Raw genomic sequence first — 16,433 nt, 5'->3', positions numbered from 1 at the left:
CAGGATTGGCTGTAACAGTGATCTACTTGAAGCCTTGGAGAAAGAGAACTACTCCCCTACAGACCATTCATGGCAAGACAAATCAGCCACAATGAAAAACATATCATGAACTGAAAGAGAGAGAAAGAGAGCAAGTGTGTGGGCACACACACCCTCTTTATTCAGCAGCTATTGATGTCATACAGTTTGGGGTTTGAAAGGTCAACTTCAAAGACTTTTAAATAGTTTTAAAACATTTAGACAATGGTCTTTGTTTAGATCCTGAACGTAAGTAATGATAATCCATAAGTAATGAAATATTGCTATTAGGTCCTTTTACCATTTATTTGATTGTATAGTTTCCATGTTGAAAAAATTTCCAAATACTTGATCTTCAACTTATATAACTTGAACCTACAAAGCTATGGATATTTCTACTTTTCAAATTCCTATGATACAGACGCTCTTAAGAGCATCTTTTTATGTTTTATAAAATCAAGCTTTAAATGACAATCATGAAATAAAGTTAAATGTGTATGTTTAAAAAAAATGTTTAAACGGTTCTGTGTATACTTTGGTGAACTTTTCCAGAGGTTGTTTTTTCTGCCTTGGAAAGTGCCAAACATTTATTGATAACCATACATATTGATTTATTACTAGAATAAACAATGTATTAGTTTCCTAAATAAGGTTGGATAATTTTAAAAATGAAATGCAACTATTTCTCTTATTTTCAGTTAACCTAGTCTTCAAATCTGCCATGTTGCATTGATGGTGGCTATCATTGTTGGAAGAATCATCTGTCTTGCATCAGTTAATTCTAACTCCCCACAGAACTGCAGAACTGAGTCTTGCAAACTCCTGCACCTCTTGACTTCCCACTATGCTTTTTCCTCCATAACCACATTCCCATCTAGTTCTCAGCTCAGTGGCAGAGGAAATGATGACCACGGTCTGAGTTGAATGAGTGATTATGTACAGACTCAACTGACTAGTTTTACCTACTTCTCCTAATTTTCTCTGATGTTTTTGTAGTTTTTAGGATTTTCCTAAATCATTAAAGTTGGAAAATACCAAAATGCTTTAGGTATATAATAAAAATTGTTCTGATAATGTTTTCCACTAGAAGATGAAACCTCTTCTCTCTAGGCTGTTACCAGAGATTTACCAGGTTCCATTACCTCGAATACAGTGTTCTACCAGACAATAGATACTTCAAAACAGTGGATCAATTAAAGTGAGATAACCTATCAACTGATATATTAAACTGTTTTCTAAACATAATTAAATGAAGACATACAGCACTTAATTCAACAGTTCTAGGAGTTTCTGTTTGCGGGCACTGAATACACCGTGAGATTTTAAAGTCTAACTAGCTGAGCACCTAACCAGAACACCACTTTCTACATTTCCCATTGTTCACCCTTGAATGATTGCTCTTGATTCTCTGAAAGAGAACAAGAGTTTTTCTCTATTTAATTTTTAAGTGAATAAATATAAATTGATTAAAACACTTCTGGAGGATTAGGACCATTTTATAATTGTTTCCTAATTCGTATCTGATAATAAACGTCAATAAACAATAAACGCCCTTGGCAATATAGCAAGGCTCCCCTAAAAACAAAAGCCTTGTTTTTCAGACAAAGTTTGCTTTGTGAAGATGATTTCTGCATATAAATCCCCTGGTCCTAGAAAACATTTATTACTGAGGGGCTCAGAGTTATGCCCACAGCAGAAGACCAATTTTTATTATACTGTCAAATCTGTATGAATATGAAAAAAGCATGAATAATGGAGTTTTTGTTTTTTGCATTTCTGCTTCAGAAAGCATTATACACAGTGAAATACCTTTAATAAAAGTCATACAGTCGTTATTTTGTGTGTAACTCACATCTCACCCTGACACATTTTTTTTTTTTTGAGTAAGCACTGAATCTGCTCCAAATAAGGGTTTTTAAATAAACAGTCAATTTAAACTTTATCAGTGTAGGGTAGGAAACTCGAATCCTCATGTTTCTTACTGCTCAAAGTGACTGGTGTGTATAGAAACACAGGCCTGGCTGCAGGAAATTTAGCATCTTGGTTGATAATGTTTTCCTGCAATCTTGGGAGCAGCAATTAGGCAGAGACATTGTGATTTCTTGTTGGTCTTCAGATGGAGACAGATCCCAAAGCTCTTATTCAAAACAGGATGGTCTGGCTGCCTGCTTCAGTGGTGTCCCCAACCTCCTGCCAGTTTGCCATATTGTTTCAGGACATGTTCACAGCCATCATCAAAGCGTCCTTCTATGTTTCCTGCCTGATATTTATCCCGACCTCAGCCCTCATTCCAGTGGCTTCCCCTATGCTAATTAGCAGAGGCAGAAAAAATAATTAGATGTGGTCTTGACTCAAATTCAATTAGAAGAAGTCTGAAATGAAAGAATTCAAGGAAGAGCCATCCATTTTAATACCAGAAGCTGGTAAGATAATGCTGCTTATTGCCTTATTACATTTCTGGACGACATTTAGAGAACCTAGAAGATAGTCCATCCCAGTTTGTTCTGTGTCGCTTCCGCATCAGAAACTCCGAGGTGCAGATAAAATTTCAGCTACTTGGGCTCCATCCCCAACTATGTGAATGAGAATCAGCATCTTTAGCTCAGTTCTCCAGGGGAATTTTATGCACAATAAAATATTAGCAGCAAAAGGCCAGAGGGATCAAGCTCTCATTAAGATAAGAACATATGATGTTCTACATGATGGAACTCCATTTGCATTGATCAGCCCGCCTAGAGTCTTTGAAATAATATTCTGTCTTCAAGAGGCACCAGAAATTCATCTCGATGTGCATGTTTTCATGAAAGCAAAATTAACTCATTTCTCATTAAGAAAACCCACCAGAAACAACAAGAAATTGTTCTCTAAATTTCCATTTGCTGGATAAAGTATTAATAATTTTATGCTGTTTCTTTTGGGAATAATCTTTGCAGCAAGTAAAGAAGAGCAGTGGTGAACCTTCTTAAGAAAGGAATATACTACCAAAATCTTAAGTGATGGCTGATTTAGATGTGCATGGATGTTGAAGAATATGAAATACCATATATGTGTAAGACAAAGAAAACACTCTTCTCTCGCAGATGCAAATAACATATATTAGCTTTCCCAAATTTAGTTTAATAAATAAAATTAATAAATACAATTGATAAACTTACAGTCTAACATATGAATAGAAATCAAGTAATTAGCATCAGGTTACCCATTGAACAGATCTTCAAACTCTCTAGGAAACAGAAGTACAACAGCATAATTTAAAGCTGATTTCATTTTATGGCAGTTGCAGCAATAATAGAAATCTCTCGTTTCTATTTGTTTCATTTTTATAAAAAATAGTTTCCTCATTTGATCCTTCAAGGTGCATAGAAATTAGTACAACTTTTAACAGAGTAACATGCTCTTTCTTCTAGAGATCAATTACAATCTTTCTATCTCATCACTTGGGATTTTGCAAGGTAGGGGTAAAACTCAGAATGAAGCTGGAGAGCATCATGGCTGTGCAGGAAGTGGACTTCAAGCACGTAACCTGGCAACGTGCAGGGGGGAGTGACCACTCAGGCTCCATCTCCACTCCAGAACAACACACAGATGGAGATGGGGAGGATTTCAGACAACGCTTATATATGCCAAGAATAATTATAGTTAAATACCATCGAGGGAATCTGAAAATATTATAGATTGTTAATCTTGGGCTAAGGATGCTAAAGTCCTGATTAATAGCATATATATATTTATACACACACACACACACACACACACACACACACACATATATATATGACCTCTTAAAAAGCAAAGAAATGAGACAAAAAAACTGTTTAGGTCTTGAGACAATGACTAAAATGAAAGTATATTCAGGATGATTTATGGAAATCAGTTGATTTGTCCATATTAGGCAATTTGAGGAAAATTATACCTTTCTTTTACCAGTGCAGGACACAAAACATTCACATAATGTACGTGAATGTCAATGTCAATATTTGGGTATCTGCAATCTCCCACAGTTTATTCAGTCATTATATTTGTAACCGGCCTTGAATTTTGGCTCACTATAAAGAGAACCGGTTAAATGTGCCATTTAAAGAAAGGTGTTTCAAAAAACAGCGCTCTTCAAAACCTGTAACTAGAATTCACCTTCATGCCCATGTATGGCCTATGCACTCTAGGGTAAATATTTATGAGAAAAGTTGGAAAGGGATGAAAAAGTGTGATTTATTTGGGAAACGTTTGTTCGATTACAAAGCAGAGGAGTCCTGGCAGGAATGATTCAATTATCCCTTTTCTAAAATTCAATCCACGAATAAAACCTCATTTACACTAAAACTAGAGTGAAATTTATTTCCACACTTTTTTCCAATAGACTTTCTTTTCCCCTTTTGGACTAAATATATATAGATTTAGGTCCTTGAGGGAGATAAGTGTCACATACAAACATTCTAAAAACAGTAAGTGTCGAGAAATTAATTGGTTAAAGACTTCAAATTTACTATTGTTACTATCAAAATGTTTTAAAAGTACGCACTGATGTGATTTAAATATCTACTAGCCATTCTCAAATCTGACATCCTCACTGTTCACCAAATATGTAATGTATTAGTAAATATAGAGCAACATCCAGGTTGCTCTACTTTAGAGCAGAGAAAGGCACACTATGGCCCCCAGGCCAAATCTGGCCCTCCAGTTGTTTTTGTAAATAAAGTTTTATTGGAACACTGCCACATCTATTTATTTAACTATCATCTATGGCAATGTGCTTGCTACAGCAGCAGAGTTGAGTAGTTGCAACAGAGACTACACGGCCTGCAAGATTAAAATATTTACTCTCTGGCCCTTTATAGAAAAGTTTGCTAACACCTGCTTTAGTGCCACGTCAAAGGGCATAATGGAAAACTCAGTCATATTATCTGAGATGTGGCAATTCCATAGTCTCATGGCCAGCTTCAGCAGCATATTTTCTTCAGATAAAGAATATGCAACAATTCATTTTCAAGGCTATTCTGAATTTATTAAATATTACTCTCAAAATTCAGATAAACTATATAAAAAAAGAGTCGTGGCAGGTGTTTCCATCAAAATTCTCATGATAAATTCTAACTACAACTTCAAGCTAATTTGAAAATCAAGGAGTTTCTTCACCAGCTTTTAAAACAAAAGCTGTGTTTCTAGATGTAATGTTACTTTCTCTACTGCTAGATGTGCCATAACTTTATAGCTTCTGAGAACATATATAAATGAAATAAAGAACTGTTGTATAAGCAGTGTTTACCCAGTCTTTCTCCTGTGTAACATTTATGGTACCATTTCAAGATTAAGAACTCATAATCTCATCCACTATGAATTATTTAGTTAATATTTAATCTTTAATTGGTTTTATTACTGTAGAAAAGGACACAATAAAATTTTATTTGTTCAATAGAAAATAGTAACATAGTGCCATCAATTCCCTTTCAGTGTGCCTGGCCAGAGCATGGAACCTAATTCACGACTCTCTGGAGTTCTCCTTCATGCTTTCCTTTCCTCCTCCCCTCAAAAGCACACCCTCCAAATGCACTCTGCTTTCAAATGATGCAGATACTTTTCTTCATTATACACGCGTGGTTTTTTTCCTATTGAACTTTGGGTCTACGCAAGTTCTCCATCACTACAAGTCTTGCCAAATTACAAGCGCCAGGAGTTGGAGGCCTTTATATATACCTTCTGGGTTCTGTTAAAATTACTCTTGGCCCAGCCACACTAATTTGTACAGGTTTTTTTTTTTAGATTTTTAAAAATTTTTCCTTTTTCTCCCCAAAGCCCCCCAGTACATAGTTGTATATTTTCAGTTGTGGGTCCTTCCAGCTGCGGCATGTGGGACGCCGCCTCAGCATGGCCTGATGAGTGGCGCCATGTCCGCTCCCAGGATCCCAACTGGTGAAACCCTGGGCTGCCTAAGTAGAGCGCGAGAACTTAAACCACTGGGCCACAGGGCCGGCCCCAATATGTACAGGGTCTAATGCTAGACGGGTCTCTTCTGAGACATTTTAAATAGACTCAACACCACAGTCTTAAGTGATGCACAGGTTTACAGATTTTATTCTCCATTTTTTCTGCAATCGCCCTGAGGACAAAGGCCATAGCAACGCTTGACAATATCAAGTAAACCCATTCAGGATGAAAACATCCAGAACGGTCAGTAGGGGGCAGCCTGTGCTCAGCTAAAATAAGAAATATTCCAGGACTCAAAAGCCATAATCCTCATACTTATTGTAAAGTCCTTGAGGCCCCAAATGACAATGGGCAATCGAGGACTCAATTTTGTGGTTTAGATGGACGATGGAAAAAGTCTCCTTGGGCTCAACCATGTTGGGATGATGCTGCAAGTTGTCAGGAGCGGTTCAGAGGACTCTTCTTATTATCATCAGCCTTCTCCTCTCTCTTCTAACTCCTCTTCCTTCAGTTGCCTGAACTCCCACGCCCCTTCACAAACAGACAGAACACTACCTGCAGAATTCACTTGTCAAGTTTCTTCTTGCCCTCATGCAGGCCTCTGGCCTTTTCTCCAAGCCCCATTCCACTTTGACTGCCTGGTGAACTTCTATCTGTCCTGTGATTTTCCTACTAATTCTTAAGCTCCAAGGGTTCTGTCTGAAGTTGTGATCTATTCTTAACAGCAACTCCCTAAAGCAAGTACTGTTTGAACTCCATTTTACAAAGAAACTGAGGCACAGAGATGCTACTTAATTTTTCCAACATCACACGGTGAGGACAGGCTAGAGCCAGATCTGAACCGAGGTCTGTGTGACTCCAGAGCTCGGGCTCCCAACTATTTCACGAGGCTGCTTCTGAGAAACCAATGCATGAGGAAGGACCTATGAGGAAGGAGGCAGCAGAGAGGACACTTTTGAAAACACATATAAGTGAGAGACTCGAACTAGGTCCACAAGAATAGGACAAGGTCCATTTTTATTTCTTCCTTTTTTTTTTGAAGAGGTTAAGTTTTTTTATTTTACTGAGGTCACATTGCTTTATAACATTGTGTAAATTTCAGGAATACATCAAGGGTCCACTTCTAGAAGATAGGAGGAGAAGGGGGATCAAGAGGGAAGCTGCAGGGTTAGCCATGAGTGGAAGAGGCGCCTCTTAGGAGGCCAAAGGGAAGGATCTGAGAAGGGTCTTTTTGTATCTACAGGGACAGAAACGGAGGGAATTCATGGAGTCAGAGAGACAGTTCGAGCTATAAGAAGCCAAAGTAGGTGTTTTCCCAAGTCAGCAAGGATGACTTGTGGGAAACTCCCCAGAGGAAGCTAAATGACTGACCCTCCCAGATGAAAGCGGATCCTTCCAAGTGCCAGTGGCATGTCCTGAGAGAGGGTGGGACTCCTGAAGCCTTAGACTCAAGGACCCAGAGCCCTAGACCAGCAGCACTGGGTGGGTCCTGGGTGTAACTCTCTGTATTGCAGCAAGGCTGTGGCCCTTTGCACCACATGGGAAGAAGAGGTTCCCGGCTGTCACCCTCCCACGTCCTGGACAGCAGTATGGACCACTGCACTGCCCCAGAGCTGTCCAGAGGTTGGTCATTTGACTGTGAGATCTAAAAATGCTTAAGAGCCTCTCCCTTGGCAAGGCACCTGGGAGTGTGATTTCCAGAGTAAGCCACTAGTTACGGCAGCCTTTGAATAAAATCCCATAAAACTGCCCCATGAAACATATTTCTTTTCCAGGCAATACTGTTCTATTGTTCTCCCAGCAGCCTGCACAGAGCACTGGGTTGAAATGCTTTGATCACAGGTGGTAGCTTATTAAAATGAGCTGCCTCTTCTTCCCTTCTTAGATGCTGAAGACACTGTACAGAGAAAGAAACAGGACAGAGGCCCAAGAATCGGGCATATCTGCCTCAGAAGAAATCTAAGCTTCAAGGGCAGGATATTGCTGCTCCGATCACAAGTGGACAGAGAAAAGAGCAACTTGGCACCTCTATGAAAGAGAGGCTAAGTAGCCTGCCTGACTGTGTCTACAAGTAGTGTGAGGTTACACAGGGAGAATTCTCCATCATCCTCCCTCCCTCTCAGGATGATCAGGTATCAGCTAGCATGATTTTAGCTTTTCAAGCAAAGAAAGGACATGCTGATACAATCTGAGGCACTAGCTGAGAGTTGGAGTCATAGGAAAAACTTAAAATAATCTCGACAAGCAGTTCTCAAATGTTTTAGTCTCAGGACCCTTTTATATTCTTAAAAATTACTGAGGACACCAAAAAGTGCTCGTGTATGTGGGTTATATCTATCAAGATTTACCACATTTTTAAAAACCTGTAAAACACATTTATTCATTTAAAGTCCATGACATTAATTAATATAAATACTTTTATGAAAAATAACTACATTTTCCAAAATTAAAAAAAAATGGTGAGAAGAGTGGCATTGTCTTACATGGTTGGAAATCTCTTTGATGTCTGGTTAAGACAAGAGAGATGGATTCTTACAATTGCATATCCATTCAATCTGTTGCCATATGTTACTTTGGTTGAGGTATGTAAAGAAAATCCAGTATCACATAGTTGGAAAAGGGAGAAGTATCTTCATAGTCTTTTCAGATAGTTACGGATATTCTACTTTGACACTGTATCAAAACTTGACAGGGGGGATATTCTTAAAGGTTAGTTGCAGTCTGGAATTTAAACCATATCAATAAACTTTTCATATTCTGTTACATAAAATCCTTTGGTCTGTCTTAACCTTTGAATGGATCTTTCTCTCATGCATGATTTTGTAGCATGAGGTATTAGTCACTTTGAAAATAGTGGCTCGCTGAGTTAATGAAACATTTTATTATGCAACGTTTTAAAAATCATATTTATTAATATCACTAGCAATTTCATGAGAAAAGTCTTTAAGTATAGAGATGCTATCAAGCTCTTGCTGGTGGCCACAAGTTTTCCAAAAATCTAATTTTTCCTTGAAAGCTTCAGTTTTATCATTGACAACAAATTGTCAATTGTTTTACTTGAAACAGTTTGACAAACTAACTCAGTTCATTTGTTTCAAGAAAATGTCTAGCAAATACACAGGTTGGAATAACCACAGTGTGTCATTCATTCTTTCAAGTAAAGATGAGATTCTATGGGGGAAAAAATGCAGCTAGTTCAGCTTGCAATGCAAAGCACTAACTGCAGGTGATTTTTCTTGAGACATTACTGTAGATTGTTATGTAGAAGTTTTTATGCCTACTTCTCATTTTTAGAAATGTATACTCAAGAATAGAGATTTAATAAAATTATCACTTTTCACTGCTTCATCAAGAGTATTCTCAAGTGAAACTGACATTTCTTCTTCCTGCAAGCATGTGGCAGTGAAGAATACAATGATTACTAACATAGTTTGGTGTCATGGCCAGCAATTTTCCACCATTACCTTTGCACCATCAGTGCAAATTTCAACATAATGAGAAAGGCAAATGACATCTTAGTATTATCATGAAGACAGTTTTGACCTTGCAGATCTCCTGAAAGGTTCTCAGGGATCTCCAAGTGTCTGCAGACCACACCTTGAGAACTGCTGATCTAGACAAATTATTTCCAAACACTGTTCTAGGAAATGATGATTAGTCATATTATTAATAATAGCTGTACTAGTCAGATAAGCTAGATTACATGGCAAAGCCTTTCAAATCTCAGTGGTTTAAAACAAAGGTTTATTTCTTACTCACTGCATGTCACCACGTAGCTGGCAGGGGCAAGGGGGCACGCTATTCACCACAGTCACTCAGGGCTGCAGGCTGATGGAGCAGCCTCCATCTCAAAGGCTACCAACCACTGTACTACAGGGGAAAAGAGACTCTAGAGGGTCTCATACCAGCAATTAAATACTCCAGGCCAAAAGCAACTCGAGTCAGTTCTGCTCACAGCCTGCCAGTTACATGGCCATCCATCCCACCACAAGAAGGGGCATGGCTGAGAAGTACAATCCTCCCTGTGCCTGAGGATAGAGAGCTGGCACTATCTAGTGAACTGCATTAACAACTGCGGCAACAGCTAACTTTTATTACGTGCCCTGCACTATTATAACCGTGTATTACTTACTCACGCTCATGACACTCCCGTGAGGTAGGTTACATGAACTCCATTCTTTGGATCAGGAAACCAAGGCATAGAGAGGTAAAAAGTAACTTACCCAAGGTCACACCAAATCAAACATGGTGCTGGGCAGGTGGACGTACTCCAGAGCCCATGCCTTTAATCTCTAAGCTATATTGCCCATAATTTTTCCCCAGTCAAGAACAAAATGAGAAAACTAAGAACTTTTTCATAATCCTCAATTTAAAGGATTGTCATTTATTACAAGGTGTCCTTTCTCCTTTAAAATGTCCTTTCCTTTATGAATTGATGGTAATAAGTGGTAGGTGATTTTAAAATTTTCTTACTAGGAAAAGTAAAAGTTTGGCAACCTTAAGTTAGTTTCTCTTCCTAATTATTTTTGTTAATTTTAATTGACCAAAAGTACGAAAATTTGTGACCACTACTTTCGGAGGTTTTTGTTTGTTTGTTTTGGGTTTTAGCACTACATTTTGATTCAACTGCATTTGGGTCATTATGAGCTAGGTACTGTTTTAAGCTCTATTTGTCAAGCAATGTACTAGATGGTTTCATGGACGTTATTTCACTTAATTCTATGCATACTGCTTCCTTATAAAAAGATTAAAGCATGCCTTTTTTTTTTTACCCTAAAGCTAATTGAAGGAGGAAAGATCTGGAGGATGACAGGCCCCCAAAAGGTAGCTAAACCACTCATAGCAACGGATGCTAGTTATTCTCTGCAAAAGTTACTAGAGAGCAAATACAAGCCTGTCAAAAAGTGTCTTGCTAAACTTAATTATCATACTTCTCTCTGTTAAGAATCATTTACAAAACGTAGTTTTTCTCTCAGGTTAAAGACCAAAAGAGCAACAAGCTGAATTCACCATCTGGGCCCTGGAACTCGGCCATGGCTGATTTCCTGCAACGGCCTCCGAACACGAGCAGGGATCATTGGCCAAGGGCCCAGGCCTTCAAGCCAAACAGCAGCTTAGTTAAAAGGGACACAGGGCTTAGACACAAACAAGCTGTTCTGAGCTCCAACACAATTATGCTTATTAGCTTCCCTTGGAAAATTTTGATGTGCAGAAGAAATACTTACTGTGAACAGGTGCTAAAGGACAGAATTTTAACAAAAGTTAAGACTTGGGAAATGAAAGATGTTTCAAACGATGTTGAATACCAAGAATATACCTGTTGTTTTAATAAGATACCTTTACAATTTCTTTTTACAAAAGGGGGAAGGAAGAAAGGAAGAGAAGAAGGGAGAGAAGGGGAGAGGGATGGAGAGAAGAAAAAAGGGAGGAAGGAAGGAAAAATTGTCAAAAAGGTTGACATATCTTGGTAGCGCATAATAGAACATTTAAATTATAAGTCCATTATACCAAACTACTACAGCTTGGCTAGTCCCTTCCCTCTGGGAAGATTAATAGTATATCTCGTCACTGACCAAATGAGTACCAACCCTGGAAACGATCAGGAGAGAGGCAATGTGCTCTGTCACCACAGGATGAAAGGTTCTCCTCTCATTTTTAAACTCCAGACTCTATTTGGAATGAGAGCAATTAAGAAAATAAAAAAGATGGCAATACTAGGATGCTCCTAGAGGGGAAGAATTTGTGAATATAAAAGCCCTTTAGAAAGACTCATGAATTCATTAAGTCACAAAAAATAATTTCTAAACCTCATTTAAGGTACTGATTCTAACAGTTTGAGGCAGGCATTTGGATCCAATGTTTATAAATCCTGGTCTCTATTTGAAAATGGCCGTTCAAGCTCACTGTCATTTAATAGGGGAACTAAAGAAACATTTTTATAACCTTTTTATTAGTGACTCTATGAATAGCCTTCAGAAGTTAATTTCCATGCTGTGTTGTCAATGGGTGTCTTCAAACACCTCTATTCTATAATTAGGAAGCAGCCTGTTTTTAGAGGGTTTAGCTAATAGTTGCAGTACAGAAGGTGGGGAGTGTATTTGGCAGCCAAATATTCCATAAATCTTCACTTATGGCTGGGATGGCAGGTCTTCCAAGCGATAGACCAATGAGGAGGGAACCACCAGGGACCTGCTGTGAGAGTCAGCAAGATGTGAAGGAGAAAAGGAAAGTCTACAATTCACTAACGAGAGATGGCAACAGAGGAAAAGGCCTTCCTTACTAACCGGTACTGAGTAATGAGAATGTCTGGTAGTGACCAAATGCCCATTTTGTGCAAGAAACAAGAATAAGCTAGCTGCACCTGGAACGTCCAAACGTACTCTGACCAGCTGAAGAAAGGACAGGTGCCAGATGTCTAAAACAAGCTATGGGTGTGGACTAAGAAAAAGCATATAATTAATTTCTAAAAACTGACAATAGGTACAGGCCTGAGATCAATTCCATGAACCTCCTTGTAAAATTACCCCTTTCACAGTTTTCTACACTGATCCAAGATATGTTAAAACCACACAAAATGATACACTTCAGCCCTTGAAAATAATCCACTTACGATAACTATTAAAATAATGGTCCTTTGGCTTAAAATAAAGAAGATTCTATGAGTGCTCTCGACTCACTGAAAAGACATGGTAAATGCATGATGAGAAAACTCAAGCAAGTGGAGGGCACTTGGCGACTTTTAGTGTGGGACTAGGCAATATCTTGCTAGGACTAGGCTCCTGGGAGTCAAGGACAGTTAGTCTTGATTTTATTAATCTCTTTAATTCTAGATGGCACCTCTATTTCTCACTAAGCAAAAGAGGAACCAATAAAATGGCAAAGAGCTGCAAAAGGCTTACTATCTTTAATGTCAGAAGCATGGCAAGGCAAGACAATGCAAGAATTGTGGACATGTCTGATCTAAGATGAATCACAGGACTTTGCTTGTTAAGCTTGGGCTCTAATTCATTCCCACGTTGCACAACCTTGAAAAACTTGTATAAGCTCCCTGTAGATCAATTTTCCCAACTACAAAATGTGAAAAATATTCAAACCTCCTCCTTCATTACAGAAGTGTTTTCTGTCACTACCTGGAAAAAATGCTCCTCAGAAGAAAATAAAATGCATACTATTCAGCCTTAAAAAGGAAGGAAATTCCGACACACGCTACAACACAGATGAACCTGAGGACATTATGCTAAGTGAAGTAAACCAAGCACAAAAGGACAAATATGGGATGGTTCCACTTATATGCACTATCTAGAGTAATCGAATTCATTGAGACAGAAAGTAGAACGGCTGTTGCCGGAGGCCCGGAGGAGGGAGGAATGCGGAATTGTTTAACAGGTACAGAGTTTCAGTTTTGCAAGATGCAAAGAGTTCTGAAAACCGGTTGCACGACAATGTGAATGTGCGTAACACTAATGAACTGTACACTTAAAAGTGGTTAAGACGGTAAATTTTATGTTTTCTATTTCTACCACAATTAAAGAGTTAAACAATCAGTAAAATGCACAATGAGCCTAGCACAGTCCCTGGCACATGGGAGATAATCAGTCTACAAGTACTGACTACGTGAATGAAGAAGGTTCCTCATATAAGACAGATGTGATCTAATTGGCATACCATCACTGAAGACTATTTAAACCTGTCCAGAAATTGGCCCAGAGCGTTTGGTGCAATGACTAAAGGAAACACAAATTATGGGTGTCAAAGGGTTATCTGCTATGCCCAAGCCCTAGCCCTCAGAGTGACCATCGGCTTCTTCTGAGAATCGGACAACATATACCACATTAAGGCTGTGTGGCCACACAGGTCAGGAAAGGCAGCTTTTTGCCAGCCAAGTAAGCCACCGCTGTAGGATAGTGGAAGGAGCGTACCTGGGGAAAGACGATGCAGGTACGAGGGTCGTAGACTCGTAAGTGCTTTTCTGCTACCATTTGGATACCACTTTGCAATTTAGCCGATTACTGATCTAACCAAGAAATGATATATTGCAGCATTGTGCTCCATCATAATGCACAGTCCTGTGCACAAAGGAGCTTGGAAGATACCCATTAGCAAGTTAGAAGACATTCTAAATCTATTTATTCATTTACCCTAAACTTACTAATCCCCACCACAAGCAGGTACATTGATAGTCATGAGAGGAATAAAGATGAATAAATCTTGTTCTTCGCCCTCCATGTCTAGGAAAGGGAGAGACGCAGGTCACTATGCTGTTAAAAAAAATACAATATGGTAAGTACTGGGCACCTGTAAACTAAACACAGAGGAAGGTATGGTCAAAAACTTCGGGGAAATTGAATAAGGCTTCAAAGAAGAGATTACTTTTGTGCTAGTCTGGTCTGGGAGGAGGGGGAATAGAGATTATTCTAGCCACAGGCAAGGTCTTATTAAAAACAAAGATGCATGGGAAAAAATGAGTTTGAACAATGGTGAGAAGATATCTGTAGTTAGGACATACGTGTGTGTCAGGATGGGGGAGAGAGGGGGTGGGTGATAAGACTGGAGAGGTGGGTCTGAATCATTTTGACAACCCTAAACATCACTCTAAGTAGTTTGGCTTTGTCTTGAAGGTTTTAGAAATATAACTCTTAGGTGGCAAGTAGACAGGAATGACTATATAGACAGAGGACCATTTAGGAGGCTATTGTAAAAGGTTAAGAAAAGTAGATAGGACTCAAACCAAATGTGTCAGTGACATTAAGCAAGTAGGTACAAGGAATGACAAAGAGGAAAGAAGAGCGAAGGAAAACCTCTAGCTTACGTGACTATTGGTTACAAGGTTTATTGGAGGGAGAACAAGACTATGGGAAGAGGAGATCTTTGGGAGGGGACACTTTTTATGTGAGGTTCAGTTTCCTCATTTATAAAATGAAGATAAATAAAAAATGATCCAACTGGATCTTGGAGTTGTGAGGATTAAATGATAAAATAAACAAAAAGAACATAATACTATTATTTATAAGTAGATTTGTAGAAGTATGGACCCGGAGAGAATCTGGGGCAGAAGAGAAACATTTTGGAGTCACTGGTAGATAAATTATGGTTGGTACTGCTAGAGAGTAGAAGCTTGATCATCCAGGGAGATGATGTCCTGTAATCCAGGACCAGACCCTGGCGTTTCGCAAATATGCAGAGCATGGGGCACTGGGATGGAGGCCAGCAAAGATGACTTTGAAGGAATGATCCAAATATGGGAATCTGGAGAAAATAACGTCATGGAAAAAAAACAAGCAGTGAATAGCTAAAAGTGCCAATTCTGCCAGAAGCTGGTAGGATGAGAACTAGAATGAGTGCGTTTAACACTCAGGAGGTCAAGAGTACCCTCAGCACAGGCTATTCCAGTGCAGGGGAGGGATGAAAACCAGAACACAGTTCATCTAGGAATGCATTTTCATGACATATTGTGATGTTAGACAACTCTTTAACTGGGGAAAAATTGCTTCTGTAGGGCTGGAACATTGAGATTTTACTTTCTCCCTGGAGCTACAAATACAATTTTGCTTCTTTATTTAATTTGGAGAACAGAGGGACTTGTGAATCAGACTGAGAGAAAATTGCTGTCAGGATTCATTGCTATATATTTTCATGGAGAAAAAAACACTAGGTTTTGAGGGAAAAGTGAAGAGACAATGGGAATAAAATACAAAATAGCACAAACAAAAATAGAGAACTTTCTGCTATAATGTGCAAAGTAACGCTAACCCAGCACAGCTGGGAGAATAGAGGTGAGTGCCTCTGACGCTCTGCACCCATCTGCCAAGGGTCATTAAAGATGCACGTCAGCAAGCACTTTACAACATAACCACTCTTACCTTTCTTTTGATATCAGTGAACTGGGAAAACATTAAAGACCAATAAAACGACAGCTCCAGGATATAATAGTAGTGAAGGTCAGTTGTGAGCGGCTGAGGATCAAAGAAAAAAAAGGAAAGATTAATAGTTCATAGGAAATCCAATTTGTGCCCCAAACATCTCAAGCTCAGTGCTGAAAAGTGACATGGTCTTATGTCTCCATAAATTCCAGCCCCATTCCCTTTGTGTATAAGGGGGCTTTGAAGGATGCCTCTAATCCACAGCTTGATGGCATTAGCTTTGTTTCATCTCCAACCAAAAAAGTGTCAATCAGTATGAACATTTGGTACCCAATTCACCATACATTTTAACGATAACATTTATGGTTCTTTGACAGGAGCGTCTGCAAGATTCCTTAGGCAACCTGAAAAAAAAACTTCTAACACATACACGAAAAGAATAACTCTGAACAACTCCTGTGAGATGCCACAGTACAGGGACATGGAAGGTAGGGGAAAGAAACTGGAGTGCTATATGGGTCACTGAGGCAAGGTTTTCAAGTCCTGCATTAATCAGAGCTTTCTCATTATTAGGAAATATTCCATACATTGCACATTTCAAAAGAGATAATTCAAAAATATTTATTAAAAGAT

General features: G+C 38.8%; 1 protein-coding gene across 5 annotated transcripts in view; it reads right to left on the bottom strand.

Annotated features, from left to right (window-relative positions):
• The window catches only part of CERS6 (ceramide synthase 6), a 303,793-nt gene that overhangs the window by 58,328 nt on the left and 229,032 nt on the right, over nucleotides 1-16,433 (bottom strand). For all 5 annotated transcript variants that reach the window (XM_001497253.6, NM_001301183.2, XM_070240590.1 and 2 more), the window contains 1 exon segment: nucleotides 15,801-15,893. In XM_001497253.6, coding sequence (XP_001497303.1) covers nucleotides 15,801-15,893 — 93 coding nt within the window.

The sequence above is a fragment of the Equus caballus genome, chromosome 18 (genome assembly GCF_041296265.1).
Source record: "Equus caballus isolate H_3958 breed thoroughbred chromosome 18, TB-T2T, whole genome shotgun sequence".
Classification (NCBI taxonomy): Eukaryota; Metazoa; Chordata; class Mammalia; order Perissodactyla; family Equidae; genus Equus; species Equus caballus.
This window is presented reverse-complemented; position numbering and strand designations above follow the sequence as displayed.